The sequence below is a fragment of the Halictus rubicundus genome, chromosome 12, assembly GCF_050948215.1.
Source record: "Halictus rubicundus isolate RS-2024b chromosome 12, iyHalRubi1_principal, whole genome shotgun sequence".
In the NCBI taxonomy this organism is placed as follows: Eukaryota; Metazoa; Arthropoda; class Insecta; order Hymenoptera; family Halictidae; genus Halictus; species Halictus rubicundus.
The window spans coordinates 1,581,376-1,598,110 of NC_135160.1; the positions used below are offsets into that span (position 1 = coordinate 1,581,376).

Genomic DNA, 16,735 nt, shown 5'->3' on the forward strand with positions numbered 1-16,735 from the left:
TTATTTCTCATATTACTGTGTAATTAAGAATATCTCGAACAAACAATAAGAATATTATAACTTCCACTACAACGCTACCTCTTGTATTGTTAAAGGCAAGACATACTATTAGAAACTGTCCCGTATAATCAGCTGCAGCTCTTGTGTACCATTAATTCTTGTGGTGTTTGTACATTATTAACACTGTCTTCATTAACTCTGTGTCGTACGAACTTCATGTATGTCTTTCCTTGAATTACATAGCATATACACATCTCCTGACATTTGTTTCCATTCATTAATTCTTTATACTTCACAATTAAAGAAATAATTTAATTATATCGGCAGCGCGGCAGCCAGTAGCCATAATGCAAGGTAAGAATTATAAAGTACATTGAAACAATGATTTACACTACATTTTTCTTCCTTTTCCATTATCACGCTCTTTATTCTTTTGTGCTTACTTTTTTATTTAATTTTCCCTAGCATTCGGTTTTTATAATTTTTATATAACAAACAAGATAATCCATAACATATAAGAATTTTCAATTCGTTTTTATATTTCGCACAATGACAGATATGTGATGTTCCGTTTAGCGCCTTTTTAATTTGTTATACATTAAGTCGAAATTTACGATTTTATGATACGTTTTTAATATTGTATTTTTCTACATTATAATTATAACTTATGTATTATTTATTTAACTTGATATGACAAAGTAAATACAGCTTTAATAAATGTACAATACCAGAAATAGAAGTATACTTAATGAAAACGAATAGAAATACAATTAAATATTATAAATTATTAAATATGAATTGTTGAGTTTCTTTCGGCTACATATTTCTATACATAGTTTTATATAGAGTAGTAGAATACAGCCAAAATTTGTTGAAGATTAAATTGCTTCAATCTTTTGTATATATTTGCACAAAACGAATATACTACCAAATGAATCAATCATTCATTGCTTAAATCATTCGTAAATGCTCCAAATTGTATATTTCATACAGCACCATTGAATCTTAGTTTCACCATTTTTCACTGTTTCTTCACGATGAATGTAAAATGTGCTTATGCATCTTTTTGTGCATTATGACCTGCAAAATTTCTACAGTGTTGATTTAGTAGTACTAACGTTGTGTGTATCTTCGTGTTACAAATGGTGTGCATACCCAGAAATATACAAGCGTGACATTTAAAGCTGTATGAAAGAGTATATGCATGGAGTTGTTGTGGCTGTATGTTATAGTTTTCACATATAAATTAATACAGTTCAAAAGGTAAAATTATATTTTTTTTTCAATTCTATTGGACTCTTATTATGACAGATAAAACAAAAGATATATTGCCCATGTAATTATCCTCTCTATATTGTTATTCTTTTGTCATGTCTCATGTTTCTTTTTTTTTTACTGATTTTCTATTGTAAGTGCACACATTTTTGAGAAAAATACTTATTTAATATGATTTACCAGTTTTTATTTCTAGCGAAAGATTCAATTTATGAAACTTGTGTGAACGTCTGAATAAGTTCAAAAGAAGTTGCTAGGTTTTTACCCTGCTAGATATTTTTTATATGATGAACTAACAGATTTTTGTGGCAAGTTGTTATAATGAATTTTTTGTACATGGGTATTGAAATGTTCTTTTCTAATTGGCATTTCATTATATATTATTCCTTGTGTTACAGTGCCCAACAATCATCAGAAAATGCTGTTAAATCGGGACGCCATACTTTAGGCAATCAGGTGATACGCAAGGGATACATGTGCATTCATAATCTTGGTATAATGAAAGGTGGATCTAGAGATTATTGGTTTGTTTTAACATCAGAGAGCATTTCCTGGTTCAAAGATGAAGAAGTAAATATTTTATTATCGAAACGTACCACTTAATAGCGAAGCGATATAATTCACATATGTTGTCCCCGTTTTTAGGAACGTGAAAAGAAGTACATGCTACCATTAGACGGCTTGAAGTTGCGTGATTTGGAACAAGGATTTATGTCTCGGCGCCATTTGTTTGCATTGTTCAATCCAGAAGGCAGAAATGTATATAAGGATTACAAACAGCTTGAATTGAGTTGCGAAACACAGGATGATGTTGACTCCTGGAAGGCATCGTTCCTTAGAGCTGGCGTATATCCCGAAAAATCAACGGAGCAAACAAATGGAGAAGGAGAGGTAAGCTATTATACAATAATTATCAAGTTTAACCTATTACGTATACGTGTACCACGTGTAACGTATTTTAATTGACGACACAATATGGAATGGTAAAATAATATTATTTCAAATTTACATATCTGTTCTAATTTTTATTTAATAGTAAATTATATTTTTACTTATGTTAATACGAAGATAGATAATTATTGTAAGTCGATACATTTTGTTATGTTTATTAGAAAAAACTTGTTTTGATTTATTTTAGGATAAGCAGCGGGTGAGTTAGTACCGAAAATATAAACAGAATGTGTTTTATATTAGATTTTTAATTGTGTGGTGGTGTGGTACAATCTTTGATGGTAGAAAATATTTCTAACATATTTAGTAAATATTATACTTCTACTAGTGTGATGTGATACTTGAAATGTGGTTTGATTAGTGAGGATTTATATTTAAGAAAGAACTCATTCAATTTGAATCTCATAATGTAAAGAAATTTGAGCTTATTACCACATAATTATTAATTCCGTAATGCAATAGAATGATTATATTTAAAGAATAATAGGTCCACTAATTTTAATATCGTTCTCTCTTAAGTCAAGTGCAGATAGCGTTTTTAGCTTTCTTCAGAATTTAATTAAATTCTTACATCGCATTACAATTATTGAATGTTTCTTGCCTCTAATCAACTAAAGGAAGGATACGAGGTTGGTACGATTATAGAATGTTATAGACATGCAAGATACACAACACCTACACAAGTATAGTACACCTCCACCCAGTTCTGCTTCGATTGCGAATACAAATACGCCATTGAGATATTTCGCGTCTTTTTGTAAAGATTTTTTTTCTGTTACTAACAGCATTTGCATTTATACATGAAATCAATAACACGTTTATTATAGCAGTGATATTTTTTTAATAGGTTTTATTTTCTTCTGTTTAAATATAATATGAAACTTAATTCTTATTACTGCAACCATTAGCACGTGAAATTTATAATTTTCGCATTTATAGGGCGGATCAGAAGCTCAATCATCTATGGATCCTCAATTGGAGCGCCAAGTGGAGACTATTAGGAATTTAGTAGATTCATACATGAAGATTGTTACAAAAACTACCCGTGATCTGGTTCCAAAGACAATTATGCATTTGATCATTAACAACGCAAAGGATTTCATTAACGGGGAGCTGTTGGCACACTTGTATGCGAGCGGCGATCAGGTAAGTATTTTCGAAAAAATATCTTAATCAATTCCATTTTCTTGCTAAATTCATTAACACCTTTACTGTCGGCGTTTGTTAGGATAGCGGCCTTTATAATTCGAACATTCTATTAAATGCAGCGTATTCTCTTACAAAATACGAAAAAATATTGTCTAAAACAAGTTATAATTAGTTTTTCTGCCTACTAGAGTTCTGTAGAACAATAATGTTGTCATGCTAAAGGTGACTCAAGAGTCACGGTATAATAATGATGTCACGCCAGATGTGACTTAAGAGTTAAAAAAAAAATAGCGGTATCGCGTCAGAGGTGACCTCAAAGAGCAGAAGGTTACATAACGACGTGATATAGTTAACTTGATTTTGCTTTACGATCATCATACATTGATGACGGCAGTGAACGTGTTAAATTTGATCAGTCTTTTATATAACATTAATCCCGATTCTTTCGAATTTCTTTCATGATATAGTGTTATATTTGTTAAGTTGTAACTAAATGACTTATTGTATAACTGCAGGCTTCGATGATGGAAGAATCGCCCGAGGAAGCACAAAAGCGAGAAGAAATGCTGCGCATGTACCACGCATGCAAGGAAGCGCTGCGCATCATTGGAGACGTCTCGATGGCTACGGTCACCACCCCGGTGCCACCACCGGTGAAGAACGACTGGCTGGCGTCTGGCGAGAATCCAAGGTAAATTTATGTTATTATTTTCATTGTCGCTTATGCATTTAACTAATTCGGTATATTTCAATCTTGTACTGCCTGCTTTTGCCACATATACTTGAACACCATTGAAACAGTCTTGGGTAAGAGCTACAACGATTCTACTAAGTATATTCTTTTCTTCTATTATTTTCAAGTCTAAAGATGAAGTCTAATTATTTCGTCTGTATATACACTAACTGAAATGCTTCATATCTTTTAATTTCCATTCCAACGAAGCCTATCCGAGCTTTCACGGCGTCTATCTTCTACACTTACTTCTTTATTAAAATATTATTTAATCTTTTACACGCTGCAAACGTCTTCCACATTTCCTCTTAATCGTAATGTTTATATGAGCCTCTGAGAGCGAACATTTTGGGATTCAGGTACTACCTTTCGAATAATATACTTCAAGGGAATTTTAAAACTTTATTGAAAGAGCAGTTTCATGTGTAAATAGTACAAACGTTAACTCACAAATGTAGATATGGATATGAAATTTTTAGTATATAACTTTGAAATTATCAGTCTCTCTATGCTTGCGTTGGGTGCAATCTCAGATGTTCAAAGATATAACTGTTTAATTATTTTCGTATCATTGGGTCAATGTTTGAAACATACTGATGTGTTAATTGTTTAGGTAGGTCTGTCTACTGCTACCTAAACAACTGTGGATTGGTTTAATAACTTTGATTAACTTTGACTTCCATTTGTTACAGGTTATCACCACCATCTCCTGGTGGTCCCAGACGTGGAGTGACACAGCCACCACCTCTTTCTAGTTCTCGAGCACCTCCACCGGTTCCAGCTGGTGGCCGACCAGCACCGGCCATTCCCAACCGACCTGGACCTGGTGGACCACCACCGACCCGTGCTACACCTGGCCTACCGCCTCCACTAATACCATCGTAAGTACAACATTAATCACATGGATTATTTTTACCAGTAATATTTACTCTGTATAACCCGACAAGTGAAAAGGGACCTCTAATGAATCATGATGGTGAACTTCTTACATATTTCTAAATTTACATAGAGTTTATACTTGAGGAGAGTTTGTACCCTTTGCTGTAAATATTTGTCCTGAAAAGAAATGAATGGACACATTTTTAATTTCCTTCGCCAGTACTCGCACACCCATACAATATTTACGTGAGAGCCAGCTTTTGGAAAAATATTTGACACATATTCTTTTTTCGTTAGTCATTGTCCATATTGGAGGAATGGAAAAATATGTTTCAAATATCTTGCTGAAATAGATCTCGTGTAAATTTTGATGTAGTGCATTGGTTGTGTATATTCCTTTACAGGATCTTTTTAACTTCTCACTTATTATATTGAGACGTACAAGTTGCATATAGTTTAAATTACATTTATTAAATTTGAATATTATTTGGTTCTTCGAGCGAAGAAGATACAATGTAGGTAGCTCCCAGCACATGTGTTCAAAGATCTCAATTCCATTTTACTCACATTACTATATCTATGTATTATCTACACATAGCACACCCTGCATTATAAGCACGTGATACCAGGCTCCTTTTTGAACTTGTCGGGTTGAAATACATAAAACATTAAGAACATGCAAAATTGGAGGCACTTTGTACTATCAAGTGTACCTTTGAATTGTCAAGTCTCACATTTAAGAAGTTTTGCACAACGTTCTGTCAGTTTGTGTCCGAAACAGTCTTCTATGTTTCTGTGTAACGAGGTGAAGGTCCTTTTTTTTAATTTTGTAATCTTTAACCTAAAGACAAAAAGAAAAGAAAAATAAAGCAAAAGAGTTATCAGACATGGAAGTTTGCAGTCGCTTGTCTCTATAGCTTTGTGTGAACCGGGGCTTTGGTGCTAACATCACTTTCTATTGCAGGCGCCGACAATAAGTCTTCGCACTAACTCGCCTATTCCCTACTAATCAATATACATATATAATATATCGATACATCTACTCAGTGTACATTTTACACGAAATACAATTTCCTAATGCTATATGTTTCTGTCTGGATATATTACAAATTACGTGATCACTGTTAATTAGGGGTGTGCGAGCACGCGCGTCATTAATTCGAGTCATTTAGTTTAGCGGTCGGGTAGAAACGGGTAATTCGACGACTATTGGCCCAGCGATTACTATCATATCCACGTTTATTTTCGAGCGGTCCAATTATTTTATAAGAACGACCAAGAATATCGTTTCTCGCGAATCGTTTGCGCTCTTCAAACTGAAACTCTCTAACTAATATTATTATACTAAGTTTCGGTGTTCGTACACGGAATATACGCGAGGGCAGCTTGCACGATCAGCTTTGCACATCCCTAATTAAAAAATCCTAATTGTCTACGATCGATCAAAAATCATGAGAAATAAATTAGATATATTATACGGATTACGCTCGTTCGTAAACGAAAAATGAGTATATATAACATAGGTAGAGTGAATATATTTCTTTCATTGTAAATTAGTTCGACGGAATTGTACATGACGCTTGTATATACAACTAAAAACGTTGTAAAATAAAGTGGTCCTGGGTTCTTATCACAGGTGGATAAGTATTTATTCGCTTACTAACAGCATGACATTTTTAATCGAAGAAAGATAACGAAGTAAAACAGCCACTTGTGAAATGCGTTTCCCAAGTGTTTCTCGGAACAGTCGTTTCAAATGTTCTATGAGAATGTTGTAATTATACGAAACACACGATGATCTTGCAACACGTTTTACAGCCGTAAGCTTCTTCTCTATCACCGTTGCTTTTCTATTTTCGTTTGTTCTATGAACTCTCCACAAAATCATTTCGAATCTTGTGAATAGTTAATTACGGACGGATGTGTCGGTGCCTGCATTAAAAATATATTCATCTTGTTTTATTCAATTTCTTTTTTCAATTGAAATTTCATTGTACTACCACGTGGTACGCGTTCCATTCCGTTTTTTTAAAAAACGATGTATGGTATGTTCGGTTTTGGAAATGTAATTCTTATCGAGGCGTTGTTAAATATACATTTTTTCAAAGCTTATTACTTGCAAGGATTTTCTTGCCCGATACTTTTAATGGAGCATTGTTCTTTTAGGCAACTTTTCTTATGGAAACAGTGTAATTTTGGAAATTCTGTTGTTATTGAGACAGCTTTTCTAAAAGTTCGTAAAATTTAAAAGAGTTCTCCATCAATGTTAAGAAATATTGAAGATTTCCGTAGATAGTTCACAGTTCAAAGCATATTTGTGTTTCTCTCATGGTACTTTTTTAAATAAGCATTTCAAAGTAATCTGTTTTCACAGAATGTTTATTACGCATATTGATTCTAATCTATCTGTTCCTCGAGACCATTTACAAAAAAATAAAAAAGTATCTGTTCGGAAGAAATGTTACCCTTGGAATTATTTTTTAACAAAGTGTACAAGTTCGAACAGAATTTCTGTAAAAAAATGTCCCTGAACGAAACTCAATTTCTATATACTTAATCCCTCGACATACAAAGACGTCTCGGGACTGTTATGTTATTGTTATGCCATTGTACAAAGTGAAGTAAAATATTGTTTGCCAGATCTTTTTTTTTTACAATTATCGGCACCATAAAAATGTTTTCATGAGCAATGTTTCAAGCTCTCCTTGCGCGGGGTTAACATTTTACGCCCAGAATAAATTTCTTTAATAATTAGGCTTAATACCATCGCAAGGGTTTAAAGAACTTTTAAAAATACAGTGTTTACTCGATATATGTCCAAAACACGGGTCTAACCGGGGACATATATCGAGTATATCGGCGACCGAGGTCTCTCGAGCTTCTTGGCCCCTCGCGGGGTACGCCCCGCGGCAGTGGGGATAGTTCTGGGACTTTTATCGGCTAGGCATTTGGGACATATATAGAGTGAACACTGTATACTGCCTCCTCAATTGTCTCTGCTTGTTATCGTGGAGTGAATCGATTTGGCAAACGAGTGGATCACGCATCGGTTGCGTTTAGGTAGTCCCCAGTGTTGATTTGTATGTCGAGGGGTTGAGGAGACGTGGAAATCAATCAGCAAACTATCGTAAGAAGGCAATAAGTCTCTGCAAGCAATAATCGCGTTAAGAAAGGAGGCGATTAACCCTCAGCACTCGAATGGCGACTGTAAGGCGCCACTAAAAATTGCTGTATTATTATTCAAAATATTTTTTACATTATTAAATTAGTTTGCATTTAATAAATTACTAAATATTTCAGTACTGTACGAGTAAATTGCACCATTTTCGTATGTATAGCATGAAAGCATATATATAGAAGGGAAATATTCAAGGTCGGAAAAAATGTTTCGTTTTGGAGTTAAAATGGCTTCGAGTGCAAAGGGTTAAACCTCGAAGCTCGAAACCTTATGTACCGTGCACCACGGTGTGGTTCAAGGGTCGTACGAATCGAATCGTCCAGTTTTCTAAACGAGAAAGCGTACGGTACGCATAACGCATAACGCAGCGAAATCAGCGATGAAATGAGAGTGTCCGTGGTGTATGTTTAGTCGCGGGGGTGGTCTGCAGCAGAGGATTACGCAAGCCGCGACACAGGCCGCTGCAAATGCCGCCGTGAACGAGCTGATGGATGCATTCAAGATCAAGTAAACAAAACCATAGCTGTCCATACTTTTCTATGACCGGCATATATCTTTACACACGTCCTTCGCTCTTCTAACCACGATTTGCGATTTATTCGATTGGTAACTCCTTGTTAAGTTGCGCAAGTAGATCGGTAGACTGTTCAGGGTTGCGAATGAACACTAATTCGATGTCTTTACTGTTTTCCCTACCCGGATAATAGAACGTTTGGAATAACAACATTGTTCCGCGTGGTCGTTGTGTATTTTCCTTTCACTCTTTTCTCTCTCTCTCTCTCTCTCTCTCTCTCTCTCTCTCTCTCTCTCTCTCTCTCTATGTATATCTATATATCTCTCTTGCATGGTCCGAGAAAATTGAATTAACAGCGATGATGCCTTTGAAGATGATATATTATTGAACATAAATACCCTGCACATAATACAGAAGCAATCGAACGGACACGTGTACCGTGTGCGCACGTGTTGGTACGCGCGCGCTTGTGTTGCATAACGCCCACCGTAGGTGATTAAGGATATAACTCTGTATATTTGTAAGACAAAGCAATGCAGTCGGCAACAGGCGCATATATTGTTGTAGTAGAGCGCGTTAATGAGATAGGCGAGACCATGCTTCTCCGCCGTGTCGAGTTTTACGACGAGTATGATATTTTATATGTACGGTGTACAAAAGAGACACAACGCGGTGTCTGATCCCTCTCGTTCCGCGCCCGAAGACGCGCGCCATCTTCTTGCCGTCTAGACCCCCGTGTAAAGAAACGTATGGAACGTTATCCACCCCCCCTCCCCTAGATCGAATCCAGCGAATCTGTCCTGGAAAGTCTACCAAAAATAGAAAAGCAACCCTGCAATGCGATCGAGAAAAGAACAACAAAAAGAAAATGGTGTTTCGATTATCGGGAGCGTCGGATTGTTGAGAGAGAGAAATGAATTTTGTACAATCGCGACGAGAACGTTGATGGTGATATCTTCCATATCGGCCAACGCTTGAGAATCCGTTTGTTCTTGAGACAAAAAGAGAAATGTCATGCTGTTGGGATATAGTCGAACGCTCGTTTCGTTTAATCGATTATCGAATTCGAGAATACAATGATATTCGGGCCAGCAATGCGTTCGATGCGACCGAATAATTATTTTTAAGTAACGCCGAGTACCGAGTCACTGTTTCTCTACCTCTTAAGATGTTCACCGTGTTTTAGTTCCGTTCTAGACCTATTAAAGCCACCGTATTAAATATAAATAAATAAATATATATATATAAAATAGTTAAATTACCTAACAGAATAATTAACGACAGCAAACAGCAAGAAAATAAGAAACACGTGCTCAGACATAGGATGTGATATAGCGTAGATATGCTTCGAGGATTTTGCATGAAAATCCTGAGTCGCGAACCATCTTTTTTCGCTCTCTTTCTTTCTCTCTCTCTCTCCCTATCTCTCTATCTCTGTCTCTCTATCTATCTATCTATCTATCTCTGAATAGGTCTAACAAACGAAACAAAGAAAATTAAAGAAAGAATCAGATCGTGAGTAATTTTAAGGAGAAAGATCGGGTCGGAGTAATTTTAATTAGTTAATCGTGTATCGTTAAACAGTGTGTAATGAGTGTATATCACGCGGCGGCCGTTCGGGAGCACTAATTGTATACCGATTTTGAGATACTTCGTTGCTTCATAGGCTCCGTGGCCGTATTTGGGCGGTTTATAGTTAGTTGACTGTCTGTATACATAACGAAAGATTATGCGATACGTATCGATCACGTTTTTTGCTAATCGAACGCGTTCCCACGTCTCGCGGAGCGACGGGCTTCCGATTTCGCGTAGTACACCCACGTCGACTTACCGTTGTGTATTATATAATTATGTATAAGTAGGTTTCGTTAATGTGTGAATATATTATTTTAGATAAGATTGTTTGTAAGGGAACTTGGCGGGAGACGGAGTAGTTAGTTATTTTCGTGTGGCTAACACAACGTATGGGTTAGTATATTTTTTGTTAATTGTTGAGATTGGTTATGGAAAAGTTGTGATATTTTTGGTGAAATTCCGTAGAATTTTTTAAAGGAACGTCCCTTTAGTTTCTTGTATTTGGATGCTATGTATGAAGTAGGCATGCATCTACGAACTCCTGTTGTCATTCAATTTTACACGAATCAGGTTCTACTGATGAATTGTGTTATACCGTAAATGGCACTAAACATTAACGTTATTGAAATTGACAGCTTATCTACTATTACATGTGAGAAACAGTATTCGAAATACAGTGTTTACTCGATGTAATTTCCAAATCCAAACATGGGTTTATCCAGGGACATATATCGGCCAGGAGATAATATTCTCGCTCTAGAGGCCTCGGTTCAGGGTCCCTCATTTTATCATTTATCGTCTAGGCATTTCGGATATATATAGAGTAAACACTGTACATCTTTAAACAAAATTCAAGCTGAAGTGGTGTTCGAACTGAAACTGAAAGTCGACTAAAACGGACTGATTTATACGGACTAAATTTTTATTTTGTTTCTCTTAAAATCTCTCCACCGACGAAAAAAACTATAGCTATCGCATAAAACCGGTCACGTACAAAATTCCTCTGAGAAAACCGTCAAGAGAAAGCCCATACTCGCTAATCCGTATTCTATGAGCAACAACAGTAATGAAATTATAAAGACGTTCTTACGAAAGCTGCAAAAGACGAATACGCATCGGCGAATTCAATTAGAGAAATTGCATGAAGGGCAGCACAGTTGAAATGCACGATAACCAGAATTCTAATACTAAAAATTCGAGATTAATTTGACAGTATTTATATGCTTTTTACTTATCAATTAGTAAATTAATCTAAGAAAAATAATTAAGAAGAATATAAAAGTACATGCATATAAATGAAATTTGATTTATAAAATGCTTAGAAACGTGTACATTCTTTTTTATATTGTATTATTTATACGATCCAAACAAACGGTGACAATTATTCCTAGACTCCGCATTTTTATGCAAATTTAGATTTCTGTAGACTATTTAACAAGAATAAGAACTATTTCTTGTAATAATGGTTAGGAAACATTGGAGATAATATGAAAATATAACTTCCATTTAGATTTATAATTTATTGTATTCTTTTAGAGATCACGTATGATTTTTACTTTAGAACTAATTTTATAATACAGCTTTCAGCATCTAAAATATTTTTACATGAATTCTCTATAAGTACATGATAATAATTAATTTTTTATAATTTTATATATATATAATGCATTCCTCTTCCATACGTTTATTTAGTAAATATTGAATGTTTTATGAGTATCTCTTACAATTGATCTTCTATTGAGAATCTCTTACAATGTTTTAAGTGATAAAATATGTGTTCAGTCTTTTTAATTATACATAAAGGTAGTTCATACGAAACATGATGTTCTAAAAATTTGTTATAACGTTTAATAAGAATATTCGTCTCTCGTTGAAGTACGTGAAACTAAATGATAATTTTTGTTTGCTTGAATCACGGTCTAAAGATTTGAATTTGTACAAACATGAGCAGTCTAGAAATATGGTGACCCCGATGTCTCGCAAGAGGGTCACATCGAATCGGTATCTTGTCTAATAAAAACGCAGATCAATCCGCAAAATCTGGTCGCGCCGAAGCAAAAGATAGAGCTCGAGTTTGCGCTCCGTTTCCACCACGATTTCCCTGCAGAGCGTCCCCGTATCTGTTGCCCCGACGAACGGTTCTATAATTATGATGATCGTTAATCGGAAGGCGACGACGGGGTTCGCGCAATTAAAACGGTCGCGGCAAAAGCGATACTACGCGAGAGAACTCGAGGTTTGATTCGTCGAATGCCTCTGCGCAGTGACGCGCGGAAGATCGAGGGCAATGATCGAAGTGCAATTACAAAAAGAAAATATTATTTTTCGTTACAGCAAACCGTCGAAGATCTCCCTGGGTAGATAATCGCTTTAGAAGAGCATCGACGACGATGGACTCGCATTTCCCGTGTCACTGCGCGCCTTCGTGTTCGTTCCCTATCGATCGCTCGATCACACGAGAGAGAGAGAGAGAGAGAGAGAGAGAGAGAGAGAGAGAGAGAGAGAGAAAGAGAAAAGAATGAAAAAAAGACAGTCAAAGACGAGACGATGATCGGAAAACTCGACCCAGGCGAGTTGACGGTTCTACCTGGTCAGTCTTGGAACATTTACAACAATTTTGCTATTAGAGTGAGCGTGTGTAATCTCCACCGTTGGTTTCTGTCGACGATTCTGCGAAGAATGACTGCCCTTCGTTATTGAGAAACTGTCCTCTGGCCTAGAACGCGGTGTCGGGCAGGGCCTAATTTATACAGTGTTTACTCGATATATGTCCAAAACACGGGTCCAGTCAGGGACATATATCGGCGAGGAGATACTATTCTTTGATCCGCGCCGAACGTAGAAAAGGATACGGCAGTGGGGATAGTTCTGGGACTTTTATCGGCTAGGCATTCGGTACATATCTAGAGTAAACACTGTATTTTCAACTTTCAGTCATTTTTCCTAGTTGGTTTGCTGGTTTGATTGTTCTCAGATATCTGGAGGAGATACGGTTCGGTTTAAATCCTGACTTTTGAAACGACAAAATGCCCCAGATTTCTATCACGTCAATGTTCTTCTCGGTAGTAGCACGGTGATGTAGGGTAACAATTCTAACCCCCTTCTCAGTTTTACAACTGTAACTGAGAGCTAGAATTTCTCTGATGACAAGGCTACAACCTAATCAGCCTAACTTCCATATTCTAGGACAACAATCTTCTCCTGGTCGCATATGCATAATCCAGATCTCTTCGATCGACGCAACGTTTGTAACCAAGAGCAACGACCCTCTTCCGGTCGCGTACACATGATCGATGCGTATAACTCTTGGATCGGTCTGATATTTGTAGCCAAGGGCAACGATACTGTTCCGGTTACATGTACCCATTTTCCTGTAACATTCACCAGAAATAGATGTTCAAGTAAGATCACATTTCCAGTTTCCCATGTTCAGCCAAACTGCATACTCGGTACCAGTGGAAACCATCTTCTATATTCTTGCCTTCGCTGGAGATGATCTTTGGGTAGATCCATGAGCCTCGCCAGAGGCATAATTAAGTGTAACGAGGTCACTGGATTCTTACGTCAACGTGAGTCACCATCGTGTGTGCTCCAGAAACGCTTTTCCTCGAATTTCTTCGCTGCTGAAGAATGCATTGATGTGCATGCACTGTGCCTTGTGGATGTATGAACAAAATTTCCAATTATTTCCTACAACAAATTGAAAATAGAGTTATGTCCCCGTCAGAACCATCTCCCTTTCGACCCTCTTGCCTTGGCATATTGCCACAGGTATGTATACAGCACTTCATAACGGGTCCCCTCTCTCCGGTTGCCTGCATCGGAAAGTACCCTCTCAGGTGCTTGTAATACCCTCGAGCATCCACGTCGCTTTCCCTTCTCGGCTCTCGAAAAAGTCAAATGATTGGTGCTCTCGCAAAAGGTCGTCCCGAAGGTCAAGTTCCAAGGACAGTGCTTTTTGAAATTGAACGAACCGTGTGTCCACCCCGGTTTCCGCGTTCCGATGTCTCGAAGGCCTAAACCTTACTAAATACAGTGTTTACTCGATATATGTCCGCAACACGTGTCTACCCACATATATCCGCTAGAAGATACTATACTTTGATAAGGACAGCGAAGCTTCTTGGCCCCTCACGGGGTACACTTCGCGGCAGTGGGGATAGATCTGGGATTTTTATCGGCTAGATATCTCGGACATATATCGAGGAAAGACTGTAAATTCTATCGATTCCCGGACGTTCTATTTGCTTCCTCAAATGTTTGATCATTTCTGCGGTGGTCGCTTTGCGTCGAATCAATCTGGTGTACAGGCGATACAGCGAAACGAAAAGCAACAATCTACGACGTTGTAATAACAATCGGTAGACTGCGGATCTTTGTGCAACAATTGTCCAAGTCGATTGTAAGAAACGGGGAAGTTAAATGAAAATTTTTATTTTTCAATCATCTTCAAAGGTCGAAGATAATGCGATCCTTCCAACGACTTCTCAGTTTTATACCCGATCTATCCATTTTTCTTATAAATGTATAAAATTCGCGGTCTAACGATTGCCGCATTGTACAATTTTTTAAACTGGCTGAATAGTGATTGAATCGAGACCATTTTTTCTACGGCGATCCTGGGAACTTTTTTGAGTTCCTGTGAGAAATGAATTTTATGGTTTCGCTGTATCCGCGTCTCGGTGGATACGTTTCCCGGAGACAACGGTGCGAGATTAGGTATTTCTCTCGCGAACGCGCGTCGCTCCCGCGAGACGAACAGAGTCGCTCATTGTTCATACTGAACGCGAACACCGTGTTTCGCGGTTACGGTCGCGATCGTGGTCGCAGATCCAATATTATATAGTTGTTCCACCGAAATGAGAACCGAAAGAAACAACCGTGCACGTCGCTTGTACTGTTTAGGACAGCGATGGGCACGGTAGGGGCCCCTAAGCTGCCCGCTTCCCCCACCAACGTCTCTTTCGTGCCCCGCTGCGCAGCGAAGATGCGCGCTGCACGAAAACGACGTTGGTGGGGGAAGCGCATTGTCTGCGGCAGACATCCGTGCCCATCGCTGGTTTAGGAAAAACTCGCGAACAAGCCAAAAGGTAGTATTGTTGTAATGTTATTGTACAGATCTATGTATATCTATATATATATACATATACATACGTATGTACGTATACAACCACACGTGCTAATCATTTTATGCACCCGTAAAACGCCAGAATTTTGGTGAATAGATTCTGCGTTGAACTAATTACGATTACGGTATTATCGTTACATTATGATTAATGGGAATTATTAATTATATTTAGATATACTGTATAGGGCGTAAGGAGACGTTGTTTGTTTGGTAGCGCCGTAATGTTCCATGTTCGGTAGGTCGTGAGCAACTTTTTCGGTTTTCGCGAAGGCGACCGTTTCAGCCTTGTCCGTTTCGATGACGGTGCTCGTCGTTGTCGCGAAAAAAAGAAACAGAGGCGACGAAGAATAGTTATGTAAGCGTAGGTGTACGAACATTCTGCGAGGCGTAGCGTTGTCCCAACAACTGGGCATATCAAAGTAGCGAATACCTACACTAGCAGAAGACGATCGTTCTCTCGAGGTGTGTCCAGACAATTTGATGATGCTCGTCGAGAGCGTTCCGGTGGTTCCACCCTTCGACATTTTTGCACAACCTCGGTTCCTTGCTCCTTAGATCACCGCGAGAACTCTGAATCGCGAAATTCATTATTCAAGTATGCAGGCTGTTCCTTCTGGAAGGGTGCCTGACCCTTCCACAATGATTTCAATTTTATTTCATGCATGCGTATAGTTTCGGGAAACGATTGTAGAATCTCCACCGCTCGTGAATACGGGTACATCGTTTATTATTATTTAGGCAAACAGTTTTACTATTGAATAATAAACGAAATTTATATAACATTGCCAATCAAATTTTAGTTCTTTCTGTTACTACTTTCTAAACGTCAACAGTCGTGCTAAAAAAGTCTCAACGTGGATCGTTTCGCATTTCTTGTTTGCTCGTTAAGGACACTCTGTACGCAATTCGATTTTTACATCCAATTAACGCCGAGAGAGAGAAAAGAACAAAACTTTTAGGAACCGTCGAACGGTTTAGTCCGGGTGGAATATCCGCGTCACAAATGTTACAACGAAAGGTAATTAGCGAATTAAACGGTGCTCGCTGAATCGCGAGACATTTTCGACAAGTACATCGCTTTCATGCCCGTCAATTAAACCGATTAACTAACGTTTCGTTCCGGAAAAGAGCCCCTCGCAACAGTTTGTTTTTGTACTTGTACCGTGCGATCAGCAACAACACTCGCGCGGCGAGCCTAAATTTGATCTTCGATAGGCAAACACACTTGGCTTTCCGTGGGTATGCATCCTGATCTTGCGAACGGAACGATGGTCGATTCTCTCGCGAATGTTGGAAGTACCGTTGTCGTTGTACTTTCCACTTTGTGGCAACGGGAATGGCATCGCGGTTAAT

At 37.7% G+C, this 16,735-nt stretch overlaps 1 protein-coding gene and 1 long non-coding RNA gene across 13 annotated transcripts in view; one reads left to right on the plus strand and one right to left on the minus strand.

Annotated features, from left to right (window-relative positions):
* The window catches only part of Shi (dynamin-1 shibire), a 32,849-nt gene that overhangs the window by 9,189 nt on the left and 6,925 nt on the right, over nt 1-16,735 (plus strand). For 2 of the 12 annotated variants that reach the window (XM_076798618.1, XM_076798621.1), the window contains 8 exons: nt 328-354; nt 1,674-1,845; nt 1,921-2,166; nt 2,414-2,425; nt 3,166-3,372; nt 3,891-4,066; nt 4,801-4,989; nt 8,577-8,672. In XM_076798618.1, the coding sequence (XP_076654733.1) occupies nt 328-354; nt 1,674-1,845; nt 1,921-2,166; nt 2,414-2,425; nt 3,166-3,372; nt 3,891-4,066; nt 4,801-4,989; nt 8,577-8,672 (1,125 nt within the window). Of the gene's footprint in view, nt 1-327; nt 355-1,673; nt 1,846-1,920; nt 2,167-2,413; nt 2,426-2,843; nt 2,856-3,165; nt 3,373-3,890; nt 4,067-4,800; nt 4,990-5,951; nt 6,071-8,576; nt 8,673-16,735 lie in introns of those variants that run through there. The other 10 variants (XM_076798619.1, XM_076798622.1, XM_076798623.1 and 7 more) reach the window with 7 other exon arrangements.
* On the minus strand, nt 7,021-8,569 carry LOC143360072 (uncharacterized). The gene is made up of 2 exons (XR_013083204.1): nt 8,418-8,569; nt 7,021-8,173 (listed from the first exon to the last, which is right to left on the minus strand). It is a non-coding gene; the product is annotated as an uncharacterized LOC143360072 (long non-coding RNA).